This window comes from Mesoplodon bidens, assembly GCF_964165515.1.
Source record: "Mesoplodon bidens genome assembly, chromosome: 3".
Classification (NCBI taxonomy): Eukaryota; Metazoa; Chordata; class Mammalia; order Artiodactyla; family Ziphiidae; genus Mesoplodon; species Mesoplodon bidens.
This window is the reverse complement of record NC_138178.1, coordinates 128156403-128179200: the sequence shown is the minus strand read 5'-3', so window position 1 is coordinate 128179200 and position 22798 is coordinate 128156403. Positions and strand designations below refer to the sequence as shown.

Here is a 22798-nt window from a genome sequence, read left to right as displayed (position 1 = left end):
GGTACTTTGAATTAATTAAACTGAATAAATTGAATATGCAACCTGTTTTATGCTCTACCTTTTCAGATCCCAATTTTGTTCGCACTTTTCTTACTACGTATCGTTCATTTTGTAAACCACAGGAATTGCTAAGCTTACTGATTGAACGGTAAGAAAAGTATTTCACTTATATTTAAATTTTTTTTAAGTTAACTGTTTTGTACCTTGCAAAGTGCTAGGTATCTAGTATGTACTCAGGCAGTTTTTGAACATAATTTATTTGACATTAAATTTGCAGTATTACTATTCTCTTCAAGCAGCATACTTACTGAAATCCCTGTTTATAACAGATCTTTTCAGATCTTAGCAATATTTATAGTGGTAATCAGAAAGACCCATTTTTACAGGATAAAAAAACTATGAATTTTAATGAAATCTTTTCTATTCAATAAAACAATACTTCCTTGAGAGAGACTTTTTACTTCTGAAACAAACGTTTTATTGTGGAAATTTTTAAAACATAAACAAGAGTAAATAGAATATAATAAACCCCATTTATCAATCATCCAACTTCAATAATTATCAAATTATGTTTCATCTGTTTCCATACTGACTTGAACACCCTAATTCCAGGATTATTTTGAAGTAAATCCTTGGCAACATATTTCATCTGTAAATATTCCCATTTTGTATTTCTAAAAGATAAGTATCCTTATTAAAAGCATAATACAGTATCATTATTAGACCTAAAAAAATTAAAATTTCCTTTATTATGATTAATTTTTTAAAACTAAGCTTTGGATTGACTTTTTCTTTTTTTACTGAGTATGTTAGTAGTACTTTAAATGCTTTATAGGTTAAATGATAGTATCTGGACTTCAAAATAATTTTTGTTTTACATTTTCAAACTTAACTACCAGAATTTTATCTGGACCTCTATCATTATGTTGTTCCATGAAACTAAGTATAGCAGACTGAGTTAGTATAATGTGCTATGAAGATTTACTTAGCTGCCTTTCCATGTCCAAAATAAGGAAAGCACATGTTAGACTTACATTTTAGCTGTATTTCCTATGGTTGGGGAAGGTTTTTTTTTTTTAACTTTGATTTTTTTACCTTATCCACTTAGTTATGTTTTTTAAATAATATTTAAAATTCAGTGTGGGACTTCTCTTTGGATTTATATTCATTTATTTTAGGAAATTTGCTTTCATTTTAATAAATTAAATATTAAGGACAGATTATTAGATAAGGTATCTCTGTTATGTTCTTTAAAGAGGTCATACTCTTTATAGATTGTTTTCTTAGATCTTTTCCACTGACCTTTCGTATGTTGGTCAATGCTAGTTATTAAACTTTTTTTGATAAAAGTAAGAATATAAGTACTTAGTACTATAGACAAAGGGCAGTTTTTTGTAGTATGTAATACTTCAAGAGAAGTTTATCAGTAATTGCACTTTTCACATAAATGGTAGTAAAGAAGGTTGCTTAGTTAAAATATTTTTTCTGCTGTATTTGAAATCTTTCTCATTTCTGTATGAACAACAAAAAATTTCTCTCATTTTGCTTTTCTTCTTAGATTTGAAATTCCAGAGCCAGAACCTACTGAAGCAGATAAATTGGCAGTAGAGAAAGGCGAGCAGCCAATCAGTGCAGACCTTAAAAGGTTTCGCAAGGAATACGTCCAACCAGTACAACTTAGGTTTGGCCTGAATATTATATTTTTTATGTACCATTCAATTTTCAATACTTAGTTAGCACAAAAGTTTTTACCTCTTAATTCAGATGTAGGTATTATTAATTTCATAGCAGTTCAAATTAAACTTCCAAAGTTCTTTTTATGTGAAGCTACTCTTAATTCCCTGAAGAAAATTAATTATTAAAATATACTGTGTTATATGCATCAGATACCTCTAGCATGTGCTATGTTATACTTGCAGGTCAGGGTACCTAATAAATAAAAATTATAAAATTTCATATGAATTTTGCCTACTGTCAATCCCCCCTCCCCTTTTTGTCTTCATTATCTCATTGTGATCATTTAGTAATTCTGAGCTTTTTTTTTACCATTTATAATATTTATGAAAGTTCTAGTTCTTTCCTCACTCTTTTCCCACAAGATACATAGACATTTGTTACTTGTCTAAAAAGTGTCATTTCAATCATTTTTTTCATGCTTTTTCTTTTTAAAAAAATTTTTACTGAACTATAGTTAATTTACAATCTTGTGTTAGTTTCAGGTGTACAACAAAGTGATTCAGTTTTTTATATATATATATATTTTTTTTTCTTTTTTAGATTCTTTTCCATTATAGGTTATTATAAGATAGTGAGTATAGTTCCCTGTGCTATACAGTAGGTCCTTATTGGTTATCTGTTTAATAATTTCTAAAAATGTATCTGATAATAACATCTGCTGGTTGTTAGGTTACTCTGTGTGCCTAAGTGCTTTATCTTTTTTATCTCATCCTCACAACACAATTACTATTGCCACTTTGTTTAAGAGAAAATTGAAACTTTAACAGGATAAAGTAATTTGAGATAGGTCATATGAAGGGAGTGACAGGAGAGGATCCATATCTGACTTCCTAAGCCAGTGCTTGTTTGTTTGTTTCAGTGTTCACTGAGCATTGAAAATTGGAAGCTCCTTTGATTAGGCCTATTTATAGTCCAAGTGAAAACCAAAGTATTATCTACCTTTTTCCATGGGAAAACTGAGATATCTTATTAATTGTATATGATCTAAATATTTTTTTCCCTGTAAATGTTGTTTCCTTGATTAGTATTAATGAATAAATTGACATTTTGAAACTGAGTATATTAACTGCTTATTTTTCAGGATGATTGCCACAAAAAAATGCAGTTTTAGAGGAATGATAGTGCTCCCAACTATATGTCTCTCAGCCAAAACTTTTAATGTGTCATTCTTTGCCTAAGAAGATGAGATTATTTACCCCTGAACAATAAAGAAGTAATTAATTTTTTTCTCCTAGCTGTGATGCATTTGTACTAATACACACTCAAATTAAGCCCCTTGACATGAGGCACACATTTATGAGGTTGCTATATTAGAGCAGAATATAATATTAGACTCTCAGTCATCTATGTTCTTTAAGTATTTATTTCTAAGCATTTTCTGTGTTCTCAGTCCTGTACTTGTAACTATAGTGAATACAGAAATAGCATAGAGGGACTTCCCTGGTGGTGCAGCGGTTAAGACTCCATGCTACCGTCGCAGGGGGCACAGGTTTGGGAACTAAGATCCTGCATGCTGCGCAGCGCTGCCAAACGAAAAAACAAAGAGCATAGAATATCCTCTTTGCCACTGTGATATTACAGTTTTATTGGGGAAAAGGGATACATGAAACAGTTGTATATTATTCTATTTTAAATGTTCAAGTGTTTAAGTGGCTTAGAAAGATACATCCTCATAAAATTTCAGGAAAATTAGGGAAAGCATTTTGGAAGAGGTAAAATCTGAAATTGCTCCCAAAGGATATATAGGATTTAGACAGATAGGCAAAAAGGTGATTGTTGGTATTCAGAGTCGTGAGAAATAGTATGAACAAATGCAGGAAGGCAGAAATGAGGGTAGTGTGCAGAGGAAATAGGTAAGGAAAATGACTCAAAAGGAATGAATTGTATTGCAGGTAGTAGTAGATTAGATTAACTACATGGAATGGGCGGAGTTGTCAGTGGCCTTGAAATCCATGCCAAGTTATTAAACTTGGCCTATAAACATTGAAGGATTTTTAGCAATATAGTAATTTTTATAATGATAGTAACTTTTTCCAACATTGTATTACAAAATTTTTACATAACGCAAAGGTGAAAGAATTTTACAGTGAACTGTACCACCTAGGAATCTACCACCTAGATCTACTGTTAACAGTTTACTATCCTTATTTTATCACAGGTCTATGGATTTATCATTCTTCTTTTGGTCCATTAATCATCTAATTTGGGGGACATGTTTCAAAACACATTTCTCTTTAAATACTTCAGTTTGTATATAATTAACAGTTCAGTTTTTGTTTATTGTGTTGTAAAATGTGTATATAATGAAACACATACATGTTAAGTGTACTCTGAATTTTTAACAAATACATCTCTATAATCCACACTCCTGTCAAGGTGTATAAGGTGTTACTATCACCCAGCAAAGTTCCCTAATGCCCATTCTAATCAGTTTTTGTTCTCATTGCCCAAAGCAGCTTTCAGTTTCCTATATAGATTACTTTTACCTGTTTTATACTTTCATATAAGTGGATTTGTGTATTATATACTCTTTTGTGTCTGACTTCTTTCACTCAACATGCTTTTGAGCATGTTGTTGCTTATATCAGTGTTTGTTCTATTTTATTGCTGAGGTGGTATTCTATTATATGAATATACCACAACTTGTTTATTCACTTTCCCACTGAAGGACACCTGGGTTCTTTTCAGTTTTTGATTATTATGATTAAAGCTGCTATGAAGTTTGTAAGTCTTTCGTGAACATATTTTTTCATATATCTCTTGTAAATAATTCAAAGTGGGAGGCTGGGTCATAGGGTAGGTGTGTGCTTAATTTTAAAAGAAACTGCCAAATCTTTTCCCAAAGTAATTGTACAATACTATACTCTCACCAACAATTTATGAAGTTCCACTTGTTCCTTATCCTTACCAGTATTTAGTGATGTCAGTGTTCATACCTTAGCCAAACAGGTGGGGTATAGTGATATCTCTTTATGATTTTAATTAGTATTTTTTCGATGATGCAATGTTGAGAACTTTTTATTGTCTGTTATTGGCTATTCGTATTTATTTGGTCAAGACTTTATTAAAATCTTCTGCCTATTTTTTATTGAGTTGTCTTTTCATTATGGAGTTGTAGTAGTGTATTGAGTAGGATTGGATGCCAGTCTTTTGTCAGATAAATGTTTTACACATATTTTCTCCCCATCTTTGGATTATCTTACTTTTCTTAATTTTGGTGAAATCTAGTGATGAGATTTTTTTTCTTTTACATGATAATTTTTAAATTACATTAGATTCTGTAGAAACTAGGAATTAGAAAGGATGGAAGCAGAGTTATTTGAAAACTAGTGTTAGCCTAGAAGCTATCAATTTTGTGATCACTTGAAATACTCTCTAAGCCACTGAGCTAACCAGGCACTTAAGGTTGTTTTATTACAGATACCATTAGTAATTTAAAAGTTTCTTAGTCTGGGAAAAAAACTATTGTCTGACTGTTGCTGGGGTCACGGGCAGTGGGTGGGAAGATTAACTAGAAATATTCATTGAAATAATGAAGGAAAAATGCTAATGTAATTAATATACACTATATGTATCTTCGTGGTGGAGAATGGAATGTTTTATTTGTATAGGTTGCTTAAATCTCTATTGCTTAAATCTCTGTAAGTAATTATTTTTGAAGTACTGTAAAACAAAATAGCTCTGTCAGAAATATTTTTGTCTTTTGAAATAAAAGAATGTGAACCTACCTGTAAATTACATAGGAATTTGATGATAGCACTTGAATTTAGAACCAAATACACTACATCTTAGTTGGTTTTCCATTTTATGTGGAAAATACATCAAATTTTAGGGCTTTTAAAAAATCCTTTTATAATTGAAGAACTTAAAAGTTGCTTTTGTATTATACAGAGTATGAATTTTCTACATATAAATAAAGAAAAAGTACTTTTCCAGAACATAAATGGATAATTAAGTATAGAAGCCATGATTTTTATGCTTATAAATTTTTTAAAGTATAATTTTTGAATAATAAACAGTTCATATTACTGAAGTACTTAAGGTATTAGTTAAATAGAAATTAGAGACTCTCTTGAGTGTTATGTTGGCCCTAGTATATAAAAGTATCACCACGGCATTAGAGAAGTGAAAGAAGTATAATTGAATGCTTGGGTTTCACTAAAATGTGTTTCTTTTCATTTTGTCAGGATCTTAAATGTGTTTCGGCACTGGGTTGAACACCATTTTTATGACTTTGAAAGAGACTTGGAGTTGCTTGAAAGACTAGAATCCTTCATTTCAAGTGTAAGAGGTATATTATTTGAAGATTTGATTGGATCTTCTGTCTCATGAGGTTTTTTTTTTAATTTATGACTTTCAATTTAAGAAGCTAGACTATTTTTCATTTTTAAAAGGCAGAAGTAACATTTGGAATAATTTTTATAGATTCTAAGGAGCTCACGTGTGTTTAGAACCACCTGAAGTGTTAAAATCTTGCCTTTTGAAGTTTTTTAGGAGAATCTTTTTTTTTAAGAAGTCAAAAGTCCTCTTTAGTAAATTTAAGCCCTTTAATGTTATCTCATCTCATGGTTGCCATTCCTTTAAATAATTGAATATTTGTATAATTTAATCTGTTTTCTTCTCCTCCTTAATCTTATCCTTCAGTTTTGAATGGTTAATAGCTTCTTAAATAATATTTACTTCCCCTGGAAAAGTTTTTGGTGTATTTTTGACAACTGAAAGATAGGAGTTTCCTACCTGAAGTTTCAGAACACAGCCCATGAAATGAAACTCTAGGTGGTGAATATTAAACAAATGTACATATCAAATGTATGCTGTTGAATCAAGAAAATTCATGTTTTCTCTGATAGTATAAGGCATTAATTAAGAATACCATAATTAAGTCTAGCTTCTTTCATCTCCTACTTGTTCTTTAAGGCAAATTTTACTTTAAATAGAGAATGTGATTCCTTTGTTTCAGTTTTGAGATGTTTAAAACACATTTTTATCATGTGTGCTTTAAAATTGTTTATAGTACTAAGTTAATTTTTAACTTCATGTTCTTAATGCAGACACTAGAGTATATGTGATCTAAGAAGCTTCTAAAATACACACACATATTAGAATAAAGCCAGTAAATGATTTTGTTTAAAGGCCTTTCCTATACAAGTTATACCTCAAGATAACTAAATAGTTGATGAAGGAAAGTTTTTAAAGAAGCATTGCAACTAATAAGTGAAGAAGGAATGATAGAATTAGAATATTACCATTTCTCAACTCCTCCTAATAACATCATAAAAAGAGAGACATTATATGCCTCTTATCAGAAATAGTCTTGCAAGTATTCATGTCGAAAGTTTATCCTGGACCAGATCAAATCTGTATGTGTTGATTTACAGAAGATACAGGGACAGAGAAACATGGCAAATGATACCACAGCGATGGAATTGGCAAAATTCAGACTTGGGAAACTCCACAAGTGAATTTCAACAAATAAATTGCAAGCAAAAATGAGAGATGATAGGGGAACCTGTAGATGAGAGGAGACTTGACACATACTGACTCAATGCAAAATGTAGATCTTGTTCAGATCCTATTTCATACAAACTAACTGTAATAAAACATGAGACAATCAGGGAAATGTGAATACTAACTAGGTATTTGATGATATTAAGAAGATATTGTCATTTTTATATGTGATAATGGTATTATGGCTATTTTAAAGTTTTTAACTTTTAGATAATACTTCAATATGAATGAAATTATATGATACCTTAGATTTGCTTTGAAATAACATAAGGAGTAGAGGGCGGACATGAGTGGGGTTAGATGAAACAAAAAGTGCCATGAGTTGATAGTTGTTGAAGGTGCATGAAAGTTACAGATTATACGAAGATTTGCAGTTATATCTGTCAAGTAAAGGGCATTTTTGTTTGTGTTCTTTTTCTAGGGAAAACTATGAAGAAATGGGTAGAGTCAATTGCTAAGATCATCAAGAGGAAGAAACAAGCTCAGGCAAATGGAATAAGCCATAATATTACCTTTGAAAGTCCACCTCCACCAATTGAATGGCATATCAGCAGACCAGGGCAGTTTGAAACGTTTGATCTCATGACACTTCATCCAATAGAAATTGCACGTCAGCTGACACTTTTGGAATCTGATCTCTACAGGTAGACAATTAACATTAATTCGCTGCTCTGTTTTCAAGAACTTTGAACAGTTCCATCTATTTTCAGAACATTTTGAAAATTATTCATGTGTGCTTAAAAATACTTCATCTGTTCTTGTGTGTTGGGAAGAAAGTTCATAGCACAGTTCTTAACTATAGTCTGTTCTGCAGGTGAAAGTCATAAATTATTGCTCTTCAGGCCTAGATTAGGTCCTAGCAATCCTTCACAAGAGGAGTGGCAGAGAGAAGACTAATGCAGTACAATAGCAACCACTTTATAGACAGTCACCCAGCTCCTATTCCTAATACTTTCTCATATTGCTTTAGTTTGAGTTGGTTCCATTAAGACAGTCAGTATGGATGCTAGGCTCTGGGCAGCTAAGTAAATAGAATATTGAGTGACTTAAGTTTTATTCTTTTTTTTTCCCAAATATGTAATCAAAAAATTTTTTCAATATGTAATCAAATTTTTATTTTATTTCATTTTATTATTATTATTTTTTGAGGTACGCGGGCCTCTCACTCTTGTGGCCTCTCCCGTTGCGGAGCACAGGCTCCAGATGCGCAGACTCAGCGGCCATGGCTCACAGGCCCAGCCGCTCCGCGGCATGTGGGATCCTCCTGGACCGGGGCACAAACCCGTGTCCCCTGTATCAGCAGGCGGACTCCCAACCACTGCGCCACCGGGGAAGCCCTGTAATCAAAATTTTAATGTGGGGCTTGACTGGGTTAGGTTTGCAAGGCAAATGAGTAACAAAATTCTTAGAGGAGTAAAGATTTCTTCACTTCTTTTAAGGAGTCTCAAATACTTTAGCTATTTGAAGTCAATATTCACTTTAAAGAAAAGTATATTTTTGAAGTAGTGTGATGATGAACCATACTTAAAACTTCTGAACCATTTTCTTTTGTTTATAAGGATCACTAGAAATATACTTGACTATTTATTTTTATCTGTATCGCATCATTTGTCTTTATATATAAAGCAGTTCCTGCCCCTGTATCCACACAGATCACCCATTTACAACCTGATCTTTTAGCTTCATGGCTTTATCACTTCCAATGTCATTCTTTACTCCAACTCAGACATTTCCTATGGTCATATTCTGAATCTTGTCATCACTCCAAATTTTATTCCAGAATTACTAACTCATACATCTCATACCTTCCGAACCACAGTTTTTTCTCTTTTCCACTTGCATTATCAACTTATTCCTCTGTCATTTTTTTAAAACCACTGTCCTTCCCAGTACATTAGCCTCTTTCTGTCCTATCTACCTCATAATTTAAGCTTTCTTCTTTCATTTACGACCCAGGCTCCTGTGAAGAGTAGAGGCCTTGCAAAAAAAAAAAAAAAAAAAAAAACAGAGTACAGGCCTTATAGGTAATCGCCACCTGCCAGCCCCAGCCAGAAAATAAACCCCTACCACTATCATTCCATCAAAAACTTTTCTGCATTCAGGAGCCGCTTTTAAAATGCAAACACCCCTAAGAAGTTATCCTGAGTAGCAGCCATTGTTTTTTTTTAAAACTGGGATTACACAGGGAAAAGCAAGAACATATAAAGTTTAGTGTAAATGGAGAATGTGGGAAAGCACCAGATATAAAACTTTACCTTCTTTAGAATTGGGTTTCTGATTTTCCCTGACTGTGCTGTTCAGAATTTAGCACACCCATCTGAGTTTGTTACCATCTCATTCAGAGTGTCATGTTATATTTTAAGTAATTTGGAGTTCAGGTGGTTTTTGTTGATATTGTGGGAATTTTTGTAGGAAAACACAGTTTTTTAAATTGAAGTATAGTTGATACACAATATTATATTAGTTTCAGGTGTACACTATAGTGATTCAATATTTTTGTGGCTATTTTATTTAAAGTTACTATAAAATACTGGCTGTATTACCTGTGCTATATATCTTTGTAGTTTATTTATTTTATACATAGTACTTTGTTACCTCTTAATTCCCTCCCCCTAATTTACCCCTCCCCCTTCTCTCTTCCTACTGGTAACCACGAGTTTGTTCTCTATATCTGAGTCTGTTTGTTTGTTATATTCACTTGTTTGTTATATTTTTAGATTCCATATATAAATGATAACATACAGTATTTGTCTTTCTTTGTCTGACTTCTTTCACTTAGCATAATATCCTCTAGGTTCATCCATGTTGTTGTAAATGGCAGAATTTCTTTCTTTTTTATGGCTGAGTAGTATTTGTGTGTGTGTGTGTGTGTGTGTATCTCACAAATTCTTTATCCATTCATCTATTGATGGGCACTTAAGTTGCTTCTTTACTGTGGGATTTGTGATAGGTGGGAATGAAGGGACTTATTCCTTAGATAAAGCAAGTAGTACAGAATTAGGTTTTTCCTTATAGTGTTACATGAATGGACATCAGGAATAAGGGAGCACCTACCTCTATGTGGACCTACTTTCAGAACATAGAAATACCTTTGTTAAGTGATATGTGTATTATGGAAGAATGGTACCATATGTAAAATACTGACACTCTTTGTAAACTAATTTCTGGTGAAATAATAGAACCACTTAAGAAAACTTACTTCCAAGACTGTTCAAAGCACCCATTTACACTCAAATCTACTGAACTTTTTTATTATTATAATAGCCAAGTCTGTAGGACAGTGATGGCAATGCCAATGGTGAATTTTTTTAAAATTATGTAATCCTGAATCACTGTATACAGTGATTTAATCTGCTCTTCCATCTGATTTTTTCTTCAGTATTTCAGGTATTAAAAAAATATAGAAGATAATACAATGAGGGTTCATCAGCAACAAAAGCATTACAAATAAAATTGAAACCCGTTGTGTAATTCTCTCTAATCCCATTTCTCTTCTTTCTTCCAAAGGATAACCACTATCTTATATTTGGTATTTACTATTCCTATGTATGTCTTTATAATTTATACACATACACACATTCATAAACAATATGTAGCATTATTTTGCACATTTTAAGGCTGTTTATACTGATATATCATTCTGTGACTTGTTTTTTACTTAAATTGATTCTAGCATTTGTTCAAGTTGCTGAGTATAGCTCTAGTTTGCTTATTTTAATTGCTATATTGTATTCCATTGTATGAATACTCACTCCACAGTTTATCCAGTCTCTTGATGAGGAGCCTTTAGATTGTTTGGGATTTTTCACTCTTGGAAACAATGCTTGACTGAACATTCTTAAAAATGTTTTCTTATAAACTGGTGTATCTAGAATATATACCGAGGTGTACAATTGCTGTGTAATCTAGTATGTAGATTTTCAGTATTATGAGATATTGCCAAATTATTTTACAAAATGGTTGTATCAATTTTTACTTGCACATCAGTGATGGAGAGTTCCCTTTTTATCCACATTTTTACCCATTTGGTATTACACTTCTGTTAGTGTGATAGGAATAAATTGGGATTTCCTTGTGGTTTAATGTTCTTTTCCCTGAGTAACAGTTAAAGTATTTTTTCATGTTCGTGGCTATTCAGTTCTGTTTCTCTGTGAATTACCTGCTTCTATGTTTGTTCCTTTATCTTTTAGACTCATCTTTTTCTTATTAAGTTTTAGGAGACCTTTAAATAATTTTGATACTAATCCTTTGTAGGTTAAGTGCATTGATTTTTGCTTCCACAGGAAAGTTCAACCTTCTGAACTTGTAGGGAGTGTATGGACCAAAGAAGATAAAGAAATAAATTCTCCAAATTTATTAAAAATGATTCGCCACACCACAAATCTCACTCTCTGGTTTGAAAAGTAAGTTTTTATTTACTTTGTCTTATTACTTCTTAATGTTATACTTCTATAATATTAAGTCATATATAAGCAAAAATTGTGGTTGAAAATATATTTCTTCTTTTCTATGTGAAACAAGGAACTTGCTTTCTAAGCCATGATTTTCTGTTTTCTTCTTTTTTTTTGGTTAGGTGTATTGTGGAAGCAGAAAATTTTGAGGAACGGGTGGCAGTACTAAGTAGAATTATAGAAATTCTGCAAGTTTTTCAAGATTTGAATAATTTCAATGGTGTATTAGAGATCGTCAGTGCAGTAAATTCAGTATCCGTCTATAGACTAGATCATACCTTTGAGGTAAGTTTTAGGCTTAAATAGTTTATCCTTTTGGGGGGAGATAAAATAATGTGAAAGAGATTCCTTCTACCACTGATCTTTTTGAGTAAATCCTTTATAAATCCATCTTACTCCTTAAACACAGTGATATCACAATATTAGAAAATACATCAATATAAGTGAGCCTAGAATTCATCAAAGAATATGAATTTTGTGACTGTTTAATATGCTTACCTAAATGTAATGAAGTTCCAAATGGATATTTTCAGTGGTACATTGATTGTTTCAAATAAATGACAAGGAATTTTAAATATAAATGTACAAATTACTTTAATCACCGGTAGTATATAGTCAAAGAAAGAGTAACATGGAGAGAATGCTTTCTAGAACTTAGTTTTTTTTTAAACTATAAAATTGTGTATGCTTAGTGTTTATCATTGAAAATTCAGAAGATATAGAAAGTATAGAAAAGTTAGAGACTCAGCCATGCAAATATATTTGCCTTTGGGAATGTGAACTTTTACAATGTTACTAGAAAGTAATCTGGCAGTATATGTTAAAATACAGATACTTTTGGACCCAGAAATAAAAACAGTGGATTATAAAGTTAAGGTACAAAGATCTAGTTTCTGCAGCAGTAATTGTAGTCGCAGAAAACTAGAAACAACCTGTGTCCATCAGTAGGAGAATGATTGAGTATGTTATCCTATATCTATGGCGTAGAATATTGGTTAGCTACAGAAAAAAAGTGAATAGAATCTGTGTATATTGTCTTGGAAGAATAGTTGTGACATTTAGGGGAAAAGCCATTTAAAAAATCTTTAGAAAAATTAATATGATTTCATTTTGATGGAACAAAACAGAACAAACTGTAAACGTGTAAGTGAGCTGCACAAGCATTGAGAAGAGTGTGGAAGGATACATACTCTTCTCTTCACATTGGTTCTTACCATGGGTTGTGATGAGAGGGGAGTGGAGGGTTAGACTGATTTCATGTGTGTGTTTTTCTGTTTGGGTGTTTGCATGTTATTGATTTGTATGGACTTATTTATATTAAAGATATTAATAGTCAAATATTGCCAAATAATCTATCTAATAGACTAATAATTTCAATTCTCATTTTGAAAACTCTGAAGGAGTGTATTCATTTTGAGACGTTAAGCTTTAGCTTCTTAAAATGTTGAATATTTATATTCAACAGTATTTATAAAAATAGGTACATGGTATAAAGAATAAAAATACAAAGAATACCTGTTTACCTGGCATCCAGTTTAAGAACCCCTCCCAATCCCTCCCCTTCCTTGCCCCTTCAGAGCCAGCTACTATGCTGAATCTTGTGCTTATCATTCTCTTGCTTTTTTCTATAGTTTTACTGTTTGTATCTCTAAACAGTGTTGTTTCATTTTGCATGTTTCTTAATTATATATGAATATAATTCTTCTAAGACTTTTTTTACCCAACATTATATTCCTAAAATTCATCCATGTTGTTTCTTTTAACTGTAGTTCATTCTTTTTTTATAGCTGTATCATATTATAGAAATAACTTTACCAAAATTTATTTCTTTATTTGCTTATTTATTTATTAGTTAGTTAGCTAATGGTCATTTGGATTGTTTCTAGTGTGGCACTATTATCAGTAATATTGCCATAAACATTTTCTGCATCTATCCTGGTGCTTACATGCACAAATTTCTCTTAAGTTGTATACCTAGGAGTAGAATTATTGGATGATAGAATAGATAATGCCCAATTGTTTTCTCAAGTATTAATCATACCAGCTTATACTCCCACCAGAAGCTTGAATTCTGGTTGTTCCACATTCTTGCTAACACTTGATATTGTCAGTTCTCTTTATTTTTCTAGTCTTGTGGTGTGGGTTTATAATTCCCTAATTTCTAATGAGTTTGAACCTCTTTTAAGATGTTTTGTTGGTTCTTTGTATTGTGGAAATTTTTTACTTTTTTGGTTGAGTTTTTCTAATGAATTTGTATGAGTTCTCTCATATACTGGATTTTAATCCTTTGTCAGTTATGTGTGTTGTAAATATCTTTTTCCAGATTGAAGCTGCTATTTTCACCATTTTTTATGATGTCTTTTGATGAACAAAAATTCTTAATGTCACATTTACTTATTTTTTTCCTTTGTAATTTGTGCTTTTTGGTGTCTTGTATAATAGATCCTCCTCTGTTACCTTAATGTTTTATCTTTCTCATTAAGTCCTTAATCCAGCTGGAAATGAGTTTTGAGTATGGAATCTAATTTCCATTTGGCTAGCCAGTTGATCTCACACATTTATTCAAAGTCCATTCTTTCTCCATTGATCTGTAGTGTCAGCTGTATCATAAGTTGAGTATCCATAAATGTGTGGGTCTGTTTTTGGTCCCTCTATCCTGTTCCTTTGATGTATTTGATTATTACTTTGCTAGTGCCACATGTTTAAATTACCATAATTTTATACTAGTTCTTGATACAGTATAGTAGGGCAAGTCCCCACCAATCATTCTTTTTCAAAAGTGACTTACTCTTTTTTTTTTTTTTTAGTTCTCTGACCAGGGATTGAACCTGGGCCCTGGCAGTGAAAGTGCTGAGTCCTAACCACTAGCCTGCCAGGAAATTCCCAAGAGTGACTTACTCTTGACCCCTTGCTATTATATAAATTTTAGAATCATTTTAAGTTTAATTATTTTAAAGGTTGGGGTTTTGGTAAGAATTATACTGGCTCTATAAATCAATTATGAAGAACTGACATTTTTACAATAATGAGTTTTCCCAACTATGAACATTGTGTATCTCTCCATTTATTTATTTATTTAATAAAGTTTATGGTTTTCTTGATGAAGATCTCACATCTTTTGTTAGATTTTTATTAGAATATTTTAATAATCTTGTTTTCTTTGTTGATGATATCTAGAAATGCAGTTGATATTTGCCTATTGATTTTATATCCAGCAACATTGCTACATTCTCTCATTAACATTCTATTTGTAGATTTATTTCATGTCTTCACAGACAATCATTTCCTCTGTGAATACTGACAGTTTTTCTTGTCAATCCCTAGTCTTTTATTTATTTTTCTTGTCCATTCTAATTAGGACTTCCGTATAGTACTGAATAAAAGTTACAATGCAGTCACCTTTGCCTTTTCCTTAAGTTAAAAGGAATGAGTTGAGGGACTTCCCTGGCAGTCCAGTAGTTGGGACTTTGCCTTCCAGTGTGTGGGGGGTGAGTGAGTGGTCCCTGGTTGGGGAGCTGGGGTCCCGCATGCCTCACAGCCAAAGGGCCGGCGCATGGAACAGAAGCAGTGTTGTAGCAAATTCAGTAAAGACTTTGAAAGTGGTCCACATCAAAAAAAATCTTTAAAAAAAAAAAAAAGGAAATGAGTTGAATGGTTTTCCATCAAGTATAACGTTTGCTGTCAGTTTGTGTGTGTGTGTATCTATCAGGTTTAAAATAAAATAATTCATTTTTAATTAAAAATGTAATAATGAAATATAAAATAAATGACTGCTTACTTGGTTTACTACATTTTTGTTCAGTTCTTGTCTCCCTCCCACAACCTTCTCCTCTTTACCAAAACCTTATTACCCTTAGCCCCAAAAGATCTTACAGTGGAAAAATATTTGAATGCCATGGGATTATATTTTTCTCCAACAGCTATAACTTGAAACTCTGGCTAATCAGGATTATAACTAATAATATCCTGTGGAAGATTTTTTTATTGTTTAATCCTCTAATTTATATTAGAAAAAAATAAGTTTTAAAGTTTTATATTTATAGATAAGAAATCATTTCCAGCAAGTGCAGATAAAAATACTACTCATCTCTTAATTTAAAAAATTGTTTTTCAAATATTTGCAAAATTTTAAAATTGAAAGCTCTGCATCTATAAAATATGATTGAATTGTAAAAAAGCAAATTATGCTCAGTTTATATATTTTAAAGGCATTGCAGGAAAGAAAAAGGAAGATTTTGGATGAAGCTGTGGAATTAAGTCAAGATCATTTTAAAAAATATCTAGTGAAACTTAAGTCAATCAATCCACCTTGTGTGCCTTTTTTTGGTAAGTTACTAAAAATGGATTTATATTTTGAGGGAAAGTTTTTTATATAGTGAAAAGAGACCAGCCTCTAGAAGCAGATTGTCCTGATTTTATATCTGAGCACATCTGCTTTTATTAGCTTTCTATATTGATAAATAAAACCTAAACTCTGTATGTAAACTCTATCTATAAAGTGAAGATTCTAGTAATTACCTCGTAGAGTTGTAAGGAGCTCTGTGAGACCTCTAAGACCGGTAGTCTCATTCATGAGGGCACCTCTCAAAGGCCTAACCTCCTCATTCTGTCACAGTGGGCATTAGGATTTCAACGTATGAATGTTGAACATTCAAACATTCAAACCATAGCATGCACCAAAAATGTCTCCAGGCATTCCCAGATATCTATCCTCTGGGGGACAAAATTGCCCCCAGCTGAGAGTCACTGATTTAAATGAATCAGTAATTATGCATGAAAGAGGAACTGAAGATTTTCTTCCGGTCCAAAACTGAAGAATAATTCTTTTCTATCTAATTTATGGGCTTTGGGAGGGCAGAATTAGTTTATAAATTTGTAGTCTTATTAACCAGAATTGGCTTAAAATTAATTTATTGATCAGTAATCATTTAAGATCATTGGCATTAAAGATTTATAAGTAAATATTAAAATAGCTAGAATAGATTTAACACTTAAAATTTAGACTTTGTGAATGAATCCTCCCTTTTATTTTAGGCTGTTAGACTAAGAAATGGCAAATTAAGCTCTTTGTAAACCCTAGTTTTCTTTCAATTTTAAATTGTTTCCATCCATGTAAAAAAATTCTTAATGTAAAATTGATGATTAAATATATCAGAGATTTTAGTAGTAAGAACTGCTGTATTATAGGATGTCTTTTGACTTTACAAGATCAACTGTTTTCCCAAATGGTTAAGTAACCAATTTTAAAACTTTTCTTCAAATACTTTTTTTTACTAGGAATATATTTAACAAATATTCTGAAGACTGAAGAAGGGAATAATGATTTTTTAAAAAAGAAAGGGAAAGATTTAATCAATTTCAGTAAGAGGAGGAAAGTAGCTGAAATTACTGGAGAAATTCAGCAATATCAGAATCAACCTTACTGTTTACGGATAGAACCAGAAATGAGGGTAAATATTTTCTTTGCTTTTCTTTAAAAAGAGAACATGTTAAATCCTCTGCCCTCTCTAAGATATGGCATAACCATACATTATGATCTTTATTTTGCTATGAAAATAGTATGAGTTAATTTATCAATAGATAGAAGTGGTGAATATTAGATATTCTGCACTAACAGTCTGCAGTTATTAATATTATTAGGCACTTTGTCTTGACGTTGTTTCTTTGTGCAGCTGGTTTAAGTAGCACTTTCAAAAAATGAATGACAAAGTGGAATGAAAGAAGCTTTCTGATGTCCACACAGTAAAAAGAAAATCCACTACCAGTACTATCATTGATTGATAGACATTTTAGATATTTTATATGTGCCAATGTAACATTAAGTAATTAATCCCTTTATAAGAACATTGCATTTAAATAGGGGAAGGGGTTGGGAGAGTGGTGTGTATATGTGCGTAGTAAAAAATGATTTTTTTAAAACATTTTCTCACTTGGTATTCTGTTTTGAGCAATAGTTTCATAATATTGATTCTGTGGTATTGTAAGATGTGAAATATCTTCTAAATTAGAGTAAATTATGGTATTATGTTTAGTGAGTTTTATTGTATTATACTTATTTGAAATTCAGAACATATGATAACTATCAGAATAAGTTCACCTTTCACATTAAAAATTGTGCTACACTTTCAGATGTAGTCTGCAGGTTGGGCATGTTGAGTGAAAATGGTCACTATCATTCCCACCCTCCTAAACTGTAAGATGGTAACTATTCTTTGTTCCAAGTTCAAAACAAAGAACCCTAAAGTCCTAAGAAAAAATGAACTGAAGTATACACCATTATGAAAATACAGACAGATACTTGCTCTAAAGAAAATTGTCACCTATTTCATCCCCTTCTCTCACTATTTAGCCAACCCTCTGTGATGTGGTGCTTCATAGGGCTAAAGAAATGTTCTTGAGGGAATTCCCTGGCGGTCCAGTGGTTAAGACTCTGTGCTCTCACAGATGAGGGCCTGGGTTCAATCCCAGGTTGGGGAACTAAGATCTCACAAGCTGCATGGTGCAGCCAAAAAAAAAAAGAAATGTTCTTGAAGCCCAGATTAGAGTTCACACTGTATTTCCTCCCCCAAATAATGTTACATTGTAGCTGGGTATAATTAAAATAGTAATTTTAGCATTCATATCTCAGTAATTCCTAATAGGTTTCTGTGATCCAATCTAGACATCCTACTGTTGTTCAAAGCATTCTTTTGGGGGTTAGGGGCGGAGAATGCTTTCTTTATAGATTGACTCAAAGTAGGTTTAAAAAGTAGATAAAGTAGCTAATCACTTTCAAAGCATAGTTAGCCAAACTAAATAGTATTTAAAAAATAGAGTAAAGGATAAGAAAATCACAATTATAACTTCATAAAAGTCTTTAAATTACTGTTGGTCCATTTGATTTAATTTAGCTAACCTGAATATAAGAATAAATTGTTTCGGGCTTCCGTGGTGGCGCAGTGGTTGAGAGTCCGCCTGCCGATGCAGGGGACACGGGTTCGTGCCCTGGTCCGGGAGGATCCCACATGCCGCGGAGTGGCTGGGCCCGTGAGCCATGGCCGCTGAGCCTGCGCGTCCGGAGCCTGTGCTCCGCAACGGGAGAGGCCACAACAGTGAGAGGCCCGCGTACCGCAAAAAAAAAAAGAAAGAAAGAAAAAATTGTTTCAATATTGTTAAAGGAGTAATATCATTTTCTTGAAATTGGCAGAATGCCTGAAAAATGGAAGAATTTTATACTAGAAATTCTAAAGCTCATTTTGCCTACTGCTAAAGCTAAAACCCAGAACTTATTGTATATATGCTTCTAAGCTACTTCAAAATTAAATAAAGCTAAATCCAGTAATTTGCTTGTCAGAAATTTTTCTAAGGAAGTCATCAGAAATGCACAGAAAAATTTATGCACAAGGAGTTGATAATAACAATAATTATTACTATAATAGCAAAGAATTAGAAAACACCTATGTGGGTTACTACCTATATGGAAATTGGTGAAATAAATTCTGGAACATCCATCTGATGAAGTATTATATAGTTAAAATTTGTATAATTTAAAGTAAATAAACCATACAGAAAAAAATTAATTGAATACTTTCAAAAGGCTAAAAATAGCTATGTTGGATCCCAATTTTGCAGGAAAAAAATTTCAATATATGTATATGTGCATATATTCACACACAGAGTTAAAACATTGGAAGGATATTCCAATAGTAAAATGTTAACAGTGAGATCTCTGGTTGGTGAGATTACTGTTTATTTTTTTTGTACTTTGTTAAATCATCTAAATTTTTTACTTAAAAACTTGTATTTTATAAGCAGCTCATGCAGCTCAATATAAAAAAAACAAACAACCCAATCCAAAAATGGGCAGTAGACCTAAATAGACATTTCTCCACAGAAGACATACAGATTGCCAACAAACACATGAAAAGATGCTCAACATCACTAATCATTAGAAAAACGCAAATCAAAACCACAATGAGGTATCACTTCACACCAGCCAGAATGGCCATCACCAAAAAATCTACAAGCAATAAATGCTGGAGAGGGTGTGGAGAAAAGGGAACCCTCCTGCACTGTTGGTGGGAACAGTGCTTTGTGACCACCTAGAGGAGTGGGATAGGGAGGGTGGGAGGGAGGCTCAAGAGGGAGGGGATATGGGGATATATGTATACATATAGCTGATTCACTTTGTTGTACAGCAGAAACTAACAACACTGTAAAGCTATTGTACTCCAATAAAGATGAAAAACAAAATTTTTATATATGTCTATTTTATAGACTAGTATATAAATAAATATTTATAAATAAACTAATTTATAAAACAACATGTAACTTGGAAAATATTTTTTTAGTAAAGACAAAAAAGTTTGCTAGAGGCTAACATAGATATGTTTATATAATTGTTCTTGAAATTACTTTTTTTTTTATTTCATAGTGCAATTTTGTAATACCATCCAAAGGTAGACACTTACTACACATTTTGAAATTACTTTTGAATAGATTTTAGTCCAATTTATCTCTTTTTTTCTGATCATCAAAGTTTCATTGTGGATTATAACTATAATTCTGTTTTAATCACTTTTGACAGCTTATTACTGATGATCATTTTGTTGTTATAATGAGTAGGAATGTTAACTGAGGGATACTGAGACATTAAGATGGTAATAAGTGAAAAATCTGTTCATCTTCTTAAAAGAACTTTAAGACTGGAATATACAACTTACATAAAAACTTTATACTTTTATCCGAAAACAGAGAGATTTGAATCAGCAATTCTTGAGGACTTTTCAGACATTAGGATCTGTTAATTTGTTGATGATATTTTTATATTAAACTGATGAAGTAAACGTTTTAATAAAATCTAAAATAGGTACTCATGGATATTTGTTTAATTCCAGAGGTTCTTTGAAAACCTTAACCCCATGGGAAATGCTTCTGAAAAAGAGTTTACAGATTATTTGTTCAACAAGTCACTAGAAATTGAACCCCGAAACTGCAAACAGCCACCTCGATTTGTAAGTCCATTACAGTTTTGGAAAAAATTGTTTTTTAAAGCAATGCTATCTTCAGTGTTCAACAGACATTAAAATTGTACTTTGCTTGAATAGCTGTTTTTAAGTGTTTTGTTTTGCAGTGTTTATACTATTTCTAAAATTATATATGCTGTGGGGGAAAAGTTAGCATTTTGATAAAATCTGGTTTATCCTTTATCTTAGTACCACTTGTTTATCTGTCTTTTTTTTTTTTTTTTTTTTTTTTGCGGTACGCGGGCCTCTCACTGCTGCGGCCTCTCCCGTTGCGGAGCACAGGCTCCGGACGTGCAGGCTCAGCAGCCATGCACGCGGGATCCTCCCGGACCGGGGCACGAACCCGCATCCCCTGCATCGGCATGCGGACGCCACCAGGGAAGCCCCTATCTGTCCTTTTTTTTTTTTTTTTTTTTTTTTTTTTTGCGGTACGCGGGCCTCTCACTGTTGTGGCCTCTCCCATTGTGGAGCACAGGCTCCGGATGCGCAGACTCAGCGACCATGGCTCATGGGCCCAGCCACTCCGCGGCATGTAGGATCCTCCCGGACCGGGGCACGAACCCGTGTCCCCTGCATCGCCAGGCGGATTCCCAACCACTGCGCCACCAGGGAAGCCCTATCTGTCCATTTTTGATCCTTCCTAGTATAAGGGGAAAAGCTGTGAGAAAGTGAGAACCTAAATGGCAGGTAGCTAATGGAACAGGAAATGAAAAGACCTGGGAAGGAGTAAGGAGAGATATCATAGTTCTTCTGACTTGACCCTCGCTCCTGCCATAAGAGCACCATTGTCCGTAGTTACCACTGGAACCCACCTCTCTCGCTAAAATTTGCTGCTATACAGTAGTTCCTTTTATTCCTGGGTTTCGCAGTGACAACAGAAGTAGTAGAAGACCAATTCTAAGTAGCTGAAGGTGAAGCAAGGTGTGGAAGGAAGTAAAAACATTTGTGATACACCAACTTCGAGCCAGGTAGTTTCATGTTACCTCATCTCCACAACAATTGTATGATATTGATCTTACTCTCATTTTACAGACATAAAAACTGAGGCTCGAAGGAGATAAATAACTTTTTCAAGGCTGCATAGCTAGATATGGGCACACTTGAGGTTTTAACTCAAGTTACCTGAATCTGAGTTCATGTTTCTTCATCAGGTTACCCCTGGGAGAGGTTTTAAAAGGGAGTAGAGGTTGAAGGTGGGAGATAATGATAGCAATTTTTTCCAAAGACTCTAAAGTATCATTGTGGAGGTTGGTCATTTATTATTAGGGAGGGGGAAAAAAAAAGGTCTTTTTTTTCTAAAGCACCCAGCATAATATGTTGCATATATTATGTCTACAGTGAATATTTGTAAAATTGATATCAGTAGTTTGAAGAAGTTTAGGCTCAAGTGTTTGGGGAGCAAACAGTTGTTTTCACACAGATTTCGCAGTATTTTATTTCTGTAGTATGAAAAGAGGTTTACTTATACAGTATTCGAGTCAATGTTAAAATTAAGCCAATCAAATCCCAAAGCGTTCCACTGGAATGTTACAGACTGTCCTTGCAGACTGGGATTTATTGTACTCTCTTAACTGTATGCTAAGAATTAATAAGGTAATACTAAGTCATAATAAATAAAGTACGTGCAAGTTTGTAATCATAATTATATTTGCTTTTCCTAGCCTAGGAAATCAACTTTCCCTTTAAAATCTCCTGGAATAAGGCCTAATACAGGCCGACATGGCTCTACCTCAGGTACTTTACGAGGTCATCCAACACCATTAGAAAGAGAACCATGTAAAATAAGCTTTAGTCGGATTGCTGAAACAGAGCTTGAATCAACAGTGTCAGCACCAACCTCTCCAAATACACCATCTACTCCACCAGTATCTGCTTCTTCAGACCTTAGTGTGTTTTTAGATGTGGATCTCAACAGTTCCTGTGGTATGTATTTGGTGTAAACTATTTGGCAAAAAAAGGAATCTTGTGTTTCAGTTAATTCTTCATCATTTTAATTAGGAAACTGTAGAATCCTTTGCAAACTATATTAGTGTGAAAAGTGACATCTATATGTGAAAATAGTGATTAACATGGGAGTAAAGCATTATTTGTGCATTG

The 22798-nt window shown here is 32.9% G+C and overlaps 1 protein-coding gene across 1 annotated transcript in view; it reads left to right on the top strand.

Moving 5' to 3' along the window:
• SOS2 (SOS Ras/Rho guanine nucleotide exchange factor 2) overlaps positions 1 to 22798 on the top strand; it is a 102454-nt gene that overhangs the window by 67985 nt on the left and 11671 nt on the right. The window contains exons 11-20 of the mRNA XM_081227239.1: positions 67 to 148; positions 1559 to 1681; positions 5925 to 6028; positions 7667 to 7889; positions 11529 to 11648; positions 11819 to 11981; positions 15905 to 16022; positions 16974 to 17146; positions 20573 to 20689; positions 22363 to 22624. Coding sequence (XP_081083365.1) covers positions 67 to 148; positions 1559 to 1681; positions 5925 to 6028; positions 7667 to 7889; positions 11529 to 11648; positions 11819 to 11981; positions 15905 to 16022; positions 16974 to 17146; positions 20573 to 20689; positions 22363 to 22624 — 1485 coding nt within the window. The remainder of the gene's footprint in view (positions 1 to 66; positions 149 to 1558; positions 1682 to 5924; positions 6029 to 7666; positions 7890 to 11528; positions 11649 to 11818; positions 11982 to 15904; positions 16023 to 16973; positions 17147 to 20572; positions 20690 to 22362; positions 22625 to 22798) is intronic.